This window comes from Lethenteron reissneri, chromosome 10 (genome assembly GCF_015708825.2).
Source record: "Lethenteron reissneri isolate LAM-NWPU_2019-01 chromosome 10, ASM1570882v1, whole genome shotgun sequence".
NCBI lineage: Eukaryota > Metazoa > Chordata > Hyperoartia > Petromyzontiformes > Petromyzontidae > Lethenteron > Lethenteron reissneri.
The window spans coordinates 11,198,352-11,206,478 of record NC_083788.1 but is presented as its reverse complement, the minus strand read 5'-3'; the positions used below and the strand labels follow the sequence as shown (position 1 = coordinate 11,206,478).

General features: G+C 54.8%; 1 protein-coding gene across 1 annotated transcript; it reads right to left on the bottom strand.

Moving 5' to 3' along the window:
- Nucleotides 1-4,073: 4,073 nt before the first annotated feature.
- Nucleotides 4,074-7,913, bottom strand: LOC133340735 (protein kinase C beta type-like). The gene is made up of 3 exons (XM_061549125.1): nucleotides 7,711-7,913; nucleotides 4,855-4,982; nucleotides 4,074-4,108 (listed from the first exon to the last, which is right to left on the bottom strand). Exons 1-3 carry the CDS (start codon nucleotides 7,857-7,859, stop codon nucleotides 4,074-4,076), a joined length of 312 nt encoding a protein of 103 aa, XP_061405109.1. The 5' UTR covers nucleotides 7,860-7,913.
- Between the last annotated feature and the right edge of the window lie 214 nt (nucleotides 7,914-8,127).

Below are 8,127 nucleotides of genomic sequence, written 5' to 3'. Positions count from 1 at the left end.
AATGTCTGTCTGTGGTGTGAGTGTCTGTGTGCGAGTGTCTGTGTGTGTGAGTGTCTGTGTGTGTGTCTGTGTGTGTGAGTGTCTGTGTGTGTGAGTGTCTGTGTGTGAGTGTCTGTGTGTGTCTGTGTGTGACTATGCGTGTGTCTGTGTGTGTGAGTTGTCTGTGTGTGTTGTATCTCTATGCAAGTCTATGGGTCTCTATGTCAGTCATTGTATCTCTATGCAAGTCTATGGGTTCTCCATGTCAGTCACTGTATCTCTACGTAAGTACTACGGGTCTCCATATCAGTCACTGTATCTCTACGTAAGTACTACGGGTCTCTGTGCGAGTCACTGGATCTCTGTGCAAGGATAATGGATATGGCGAGAGATTTAGAAGCATTCGGTGGAAGGAAATCGGAGAGACGAGCCCCTTGCGGTAATGGGACTTCTGGCTTTGCACAAGCCGTGAGTCTATGGGTCTCTATGCAGGTCTATGGGTCGTGTAAGCGTATGTGAATCTGTGGGTCCGCACGTAAGGCTGTGTAATTGTTACGCGTCTGTGTGTAAGTCTGTGGGTTGCTATGCAAGTCTGTGGACCATGTAATTGGACATCTGTGAAACAGAGCTTCTGAGCTCATCGGATTCCTCCAGGATAAATACAGACGCCGATTGTGTAATCGTGTGCGAGTCCGTCTTCAAGTCTGTGTGGTTCTCTATGCAAGTGTGTGGATCATGTAAATTGTATGCTAGTGTGTCTATGAGTCTGTATGTAAGTCTATGAGTCTCTATGTAAGACTATGATTATCTACGTAAGTCTATGAGTTTGTATGCAAGTCTGTGAATCTCTATGTAAGTCTATGATTATCTATTTAATTCTATGAGTTGTATGTAAGTCTATGATTATATATGCAAGTCTATGATTCTCTATGTAAGTCTATGAGTCAATATGCAAGTCTATGAGCCTCTATGTAAGTCTACGCGTCTCGATGCAAGGCCACGTTTCTCCCTCTACTAAATAAGTCGACGGATCGGTACGGAAAGGATAACGCGCGTGGCTAAGAGAAGTGGTACAGAACAGAAGCACACGGAGGGAGTGCAAATGTACACATGCCGATCGGCCCATCTGTGACAAAGAGCTTCCATGGCTCATGGGCTCCCTCGAGTCTAAATCAAGATCGTGATTCGGATGTACGCTTGAACTTCTTCTGCGCCGTACGTAGCCAGCCGTGATGATCACAGTGCGCGGGTGGAAAGGCAACGAAGCAAACACAAGAAGCCGTTCCAAAGTTATGAGTTTTCAATACCAAAGCGCGCGTTTCCTTCCAGACGACCGCAGAAGCGCAACGGGAAACGGGGGAAAAAAAACGGAACTCGTTGGCGAATCGACGACCGTCACTCCGTGCGGTGTCCGAGACTCCGGGCTGAGAAGTCGCGACCGACCGACCGACCGACGCGTCTGGCTGAGCGCGCGCCCACTTTGCGCCGTCCTTCTCGACGTCGAGGGGCGGGTGGTGGTGGCGGAGGGGGGAGGGGGTCCCTTTTTTGCTTTTATGTGCGTTGTTTGCTTTGATTATTTTCAATTTATTTTTAATTTGTAATTTTATTTTACCATTTTTAGTTCTTATTTTTATTGCGGGTTTTTTGCTAATATGATTTTCTATTTTTTTTATTCTATTTACGTGACTTTACCGAAAAAACCAATAATACGAATGTGGAATTTGACACCAACTCGACAGAACGCCCAGTGGACAGGAGCGAGCCGCTTGTGAGCCGGGCGCGTGCCCGCCTCCTCCTCTGCACAAGCCGTGAACGTGCGCGCGCTGTTTGCCTCGTAGCCGTCTACAGCTGTTGAGAGTGCTATTCACTCTGTAACTGTATACATGTGGGTGTGTTTCGATTTAAAGGATTCGCGACTGTAGGGATTCATCTTCTTGGTTCTTTCGGTAAAGTCACGTAGAAGGTAAATAATAAAATTATAAAAATAAAACATAATCAAATGAAATTCTCACGACGTTTCGGCCACAACGCAAGCAGCCGTCCTCAGGTGAAGAACAGGTCTGTTCGAAAAACAGCGTCTGAAAAACAGGTCTGTCGGAAAGACAGCGTCTGAAGAACAGGTCTGTCGGAAAGACGCTGTCTTTCCGACAGACCTGTTCTTCACCTGAGGACGGCTGATTGCGTTGTGGCCGAAACGTCGTGAGAATTGTATTAATATGCTCAAAATGTCCCCCCCCCCCAATATATTGCTATAAAATAGATTTCTGTTTATATGATTGTGGTTATGGTTGTACTTTGTTAATCCCTAATCTCTGTCATTAACATACAATGCAACAAGAAAAGGTAAAAAAAAACAGAAATGTAACTTTTAGACATTGTAAAAAAGAAAAAAAATACATCCTATGTGTTAGTGAATTATTTAAGATTTTAGGCAGGAAATGGCAGGAAATTCATCTTCAATTTTTTATTTTTTTTCTGGGGGTGGACCCACAGACCCCCTGGGAAGATTTGGTTCCCCCCAATGTTGACTCCATGGCTACGGCCTTGGGGTGTGTGGCTCTCTCTCAACAGTGGGGAGCACAGGTGACGCATCTGCCAGTCATCTCTCGATCCTCCGCTTAGCACGGTGGGCTACGTACGGTGCGAAGGAAGTTCAACGTGCACGTGTGACACCTGGGTCTGCCCCGTGACCTCAATGCCAGCGGGCGTTGTGAGTGTCAGTCATCTCAATCGGTCATCCCAATGGCACCTGGGTCTGTCCCGTGACCTCAATGCCAGCAGGCGAGCCTTCGACACTTCACGCGGCCTCAAGGTGCACCTAGCCTGGCACAAGTGCCGTGGTGACGTCACGGCCACGTTAGTGCTGAACGGCGGCTGTTGTTGTTGTTGTGTCTCAATGTCGCGAATATTTGAACCGATCCTGGGCCTCTTCGACAGGTGGATGAAGCCTTTATCGAGTAACCCCCCCCCTCTCCGCGGCGTGTAAACATTTGCGTTGGGGGGGGGGGGAGACAAAGGCGGTCGGGCCGGCCACGGCTCTGAACCACACCGCACCTCGGTGCGCCGTGCTGACCGTAACAGGTGCTCGCCAACACCACTTGCCCCCACGCCGGCCTGTGAGGCTATATGGCGGCACTTTCCCTTTGTGTGTCGAGGTGGGGGTGGGATGAACGAGATGGCGCGGTGACTCATCGACACTCGTCCTTGTGTCAGCAGCAATTGTGCAGAATTCATTAAAAAAATACGTTCCTGGGCTACAAAGACAAAGATCCCCCGAGTAGCGTAAGCAGACCGTTGGGGCAAGTGCTGTTAGCGAGCGGCACCTATGAAGGCCGGCACAGCACACGAGAGGGGGGGTGTGGGTGGGTGGCCAGCACCACGCCCGGCCGCCTTTGTCTCCCCCGGTGGCGATGTTTACAACAGCGCACCTCGGTACTCATTTGAGGCTGAGTCGACCTAGGGGGAGGCCCAGGACCCGGTTCAGACAATCGCCACTGGCGGTGTTGTGCCGTGAGCGGGAATCGCCGGGTTCGTAGCGCAGCGTAGCGCTAACCGCTGCACCACCGTTCCCGGACGACACACACACAAACTCACACTGTGACTCATTAACCTCCTTTATTTAACCACTTGACAGCCCATCCAGATTCGTTATCTCTTTAGAGCCCACGTGCGCGCGCGTGTGTGTGCGTTGCAGATTGCTGGGGGGTGAGGGCGGGGGAGCGGTGGCGCAGCGATTAGCCTACGCGCTGTCAAACCCGGCGACCCGAGTCCGATTCCCGGATTACGCCCAACATCGGTGACGATTAGTCCGAAGCGGTACGGGGCATCCCCTAGGTTGACTCAGCCTCGAAATGACTATCTGGTGCGGTGTGTGTCAACATCGTCACGAGGGAGACAAAGGCGGCCGGGCGTGGTGCTGGCCACCCACCCCACCTCGTGTGCCGTGTCCGGCCTTCATAGGTGCGCAACTGACAGCACTTGCCCTAACGGTCTGTTAACGCTACCCTGGGGATCTTTGTCTTTGTTGATGACCGCGTGTATTCCGTATGGATTTATGGCTGCCGTATGTACACAAACACACGGGGGGCTTTATTTCAACTGGAGCTGTCCAGGCCTGAGAAATAAATCCCTGTATGTAAACAACAAACACAAAGGTAGCCGTGTAGCCTTCACAGGCTGTAGGGGCAAGAGCTGTGAGCGAGCATCCCACGCAGGCCGGCACGGCACACGAGGGGGTGGGTGGCCAACACCACGCCCGGCCACCTTTGTTCCCCAGTGGCGATGCTCACACATCGCACCAGGTACTCATTTGTGGCTGAGTCGACCTCGGCGAGGCCCAAGACCGGTTCAGATAATTGTCACTGGTGCTGACTGTGAGCGAGAATCGAACACACACAGACGAAGGCAAAGATCCCCCGTATAGCCTGTAACAGACTGTTGGGGCAAGTGCTGTTAGCGAGCACCTAGTTGACACACAAAGCAACAAAGACAACCGCCATTCGCCACTAAGTGGCGGTGGCGTCACCACGGCGCTTGTGCCAGGCTAAGTGCACTTCAAGGCCACGTGAAGTGTCGAACAGTGAGACACACACACACACAGACAAAGACAAAGATCCCCCATGTAGCCTTAACAGACTGTAGGGGCAAGTGCTGTTAGCGAGCATCTATGAAAGCTGGAACGGCACATGAGGCGGTGGGTCGACAACACCACGCCCGGCCGCCTTTGTCTCCCCAGTGGCGATGTTTACACACCACACCAGGTACTCATTTGAGGCCGAGTCGACCCAGGGGAGGCCCAGAACCTGGTCACATAACCGTCACTGGGTGTTTGCCGCGCGCGGGAATCGAACTCGGCCCGCCGGGTTCGTAGCGCAGCGTAGCGTGCTAATCGCTGCGCCACCGCTCCCCGCTCACACCCACGCGCACAGAGTGAGACGCGCGCGCGCGCGCACAAAGCGGCGTGTCGCTCACCTTTGCACTGGTAGCCTTGCTTCCCCACGCCCCTGGTCACACACACGGACGGACAGAGAGACAGAGGGACAAAACAAGACGGTCAGTCGTACACCGCTCACGGAGCGCTCAGTCCCACAGGCCTCCACCGTGACCTCGGCCTAAAGGTCGAGCGGCCTTGCAGAGGTCAACGCTTCGAATGCCTCTCTCTCTCTCTCCCGGGGCGGCAGTGTGAAATAATGGGGGGGTCGAGTTTCTTCAACACTGCACCCGCCCCCCGCCCCCCGCGTCCCCCCCCCCTACCCCCCTCTGTGCACCGACCCACCACAGTGAAGTCGATCGGTAGGTCGCGCGCGTGCGGTGGGGGGGTCACGTGTGGGCACCACGAGATGGGCAAGGGTGGCAGCGTGGCGGCGTAGAAACTCAACAACAACAGAGGCATCTTCTTTGGTTCTTTCGGTAAAGCCACGTTGATAGAAAAATAATCATTTAAAAAAGAAAGTGAATAAAAATAATAATAAAATGAAAATAAACGAAGAATATGAATTCCTGCAGTCACGAAAGTTTTAAGACAAAATTGAACAAAGAAGCAATTTCAGTTTCTAGCCGAATTTCGTTAAACAACAACAACAACAAAAGACCTCAACATTTTAAGTGCCGCAATGCATTGTGGTGAATACGGGAACGGCTCCTTGATAAATAACGGGTCATGAAGCAGCCGCGGGTTGCCGACTCCTGCTCCGTGGAGAGAGAAAGAGAGAGAGAGGCTCTTGGGAGAGGGGCTGAGGCTTCCCCCAGCAGCAGCGTGATCCAAGCAAATTCCAGGGATGCGCCTTTATCTCGACGCATTGAGAGATCCGGCACGTGATCGCGGTCCTTTCCACCACCACCACCAGCTCCCACCCCCTCCCCTCCTACTCCCTCCTCATCCCTCCTCCCCTTCCTCCTCCTTTCTTCTCTCGCAACCTTTTCCAAGATGAAAAGGTCACGGGGTCAAAAGCAATTAATTAAGACGTGGGAGGAAAGCGTGTTGGGCGAGGAATCATTACGGCCATTAGTCTAATGGAGAAGACGCGAGGGGGTGGAGAGCCGGGGGGGGGGGGTGATGGGGAGTGGAGGTCAAGGTTAGGGTGAGCTTGAAGTATTATGGTCATCGTTAGGACTCGTGTTTATGGGGTTATCGGGTTCGGTTCAGTTGTGGGGTGGTGGTTTAGGGTCAGTGTTAGGACCGGCGTTAGGGTGAGCGTTCGGGCGATCGAATAGGGTTAGTACCAGGGTCGGCGTTAGTGTTGGGATCAGGGCTAGTGGTGATGGTTAGTGTGTGGAGTTGGGGTCAAGGATGGGGTCAGGGCTAGTGGTGATGGTTAGTGTGAGGAGTTGGGGTCAGGGCTAATGGTGATGGTTAGTGTGAGGAGTTGGGGTCAGGGTTAGGGTCAGGGCTAGTGGGGATGGTTAGTGTGAGGAGTTGGTGTCAAGGATGAAGTCAGGGCTAGTGGTGATGGTTAGTGTGAGGAGTTGGGGTCAGGTATGGGGTCAGGGCTAGTGGTGATGGTTAGTGTGAGGAGTTGGGGTCAGGGCTAGTGGTTAGTTAGGGTCAGGATGAGTATCACGCTCAGGATTTAGGTCTTCTGGAGGTGCCCTGGTTAAGTTGGTGGTTCCATTACCATCACCCCATGGACATCACAGCAAGGCGATGCAGGGAACGTGACCAGATAGACGAGCAGACCGACCGACGGACACAGAGATCCAAAGACAGATCGGCAGACAGACGGGCACAGAGATAGACAAAGACAAAGATCCCCCGTATAGCCTTAACATACTCTAGGGGCAAGTGCTGTTAGCGAGCACCTATGAAGGCCAGAATGGTACACGAGGGGGTGGGTTGCCAGCACCACACCCGACCGCCTTTGTCTCACTAGTGCAATGTTTACACACCGCACCAGGTACTCATTTGAGGCTGAGTCGACCTAGGGAAGGCCCGGGTCCGGTTTAGATCATCGTCACTGGTGTTGGCCGTGAGCAGGAATCGAACCCTTGTCACATGGTTCATGGCGCAGAGACAGACCCACAGACGGATATATCGACGGGCAATAGAGATCGATAGCACGCACGAGCAGAGAGCAAACGCGCACAGACAGACACACAGACACGTGACCAAACACACACACACACAGGAAGACAGACGCACACATGGACACGCACGCACAGACACGCACGCACAGTCACGCACGGACAGACACGCACAGTCACGCAGACACACAATCACACGCGGACACGCGCGTGCACGCACAGAGACGCGCGCACAGGCAGACACGTACACACGTACACACAGACACACACACGGGGAGCGGCGTGGGGTGGGGGGTGATGCAGGGGTGCGGGAGCACGTGAGCGATTTGCGGGATGAGGGTGGGGGGGCGCGGGGGCTGCGTGGTGATGGTGGGGGGGTGATGGAGGGGTGGGGGGCTTGTGGGGGTTGGTTGGAACGGGGGGGGGGGTGGATGTGATGAGGGTGGGAGGATTGTAGGGGGTGATGGGGGGGAGGGGTTGTGGGGGATGATGGGGGAGGGGCTTGTGGGGCGTGATGGGGGGAGGGGGTGAAGGAAGGTGATGTGAGGCGGGGGGGGGAGCTGTGGGAGATGATGGGGGGGGGATACAAAGACGGACGGGCTAACAGCACTTGCCTCGACAGGCGGGGGACGAGAGAGGGGGGGGGGGCTGTGACGTAGGGCGAGGGGCGGGGGGCGGGGCTTGTGGGGGGGGGGGGGGGGAGATCCTCACCAGATGAAATCGGTGCAGTGGCTGCAGAACGTGGGCTGCTTGAAGAACCTGGGCACGAACTGGTGGTCCTTCACCTCCGACACGTTCTTCTGCTTGAGGGCGCCCTTCCGCGCGAAGCCCCGCGGCGCCTTCTCCTCCCCGTCCCCCATGCTGCCCCCGCTGCCCCCGCTGCCCCGTCCAGAGCTGCCCTCCCCCTCCCTCCCTCCCACCGCGGGGCTCGAACCCGCGACCTCCCAACTCCGGGGCGACTCCGGGGCCCGTCGGGCTCCGGACCCCCTCGGTTCCAGTTTATTCGCCCATCGGGGTACCGGGGGTGACCGCGTTGTGACGACCCCACCACCACCACCCCCACCACCCCCACCACCACCACCCCCACCACCACCCCCACCACCACCACCCCCGACCCACCCCAGCCCC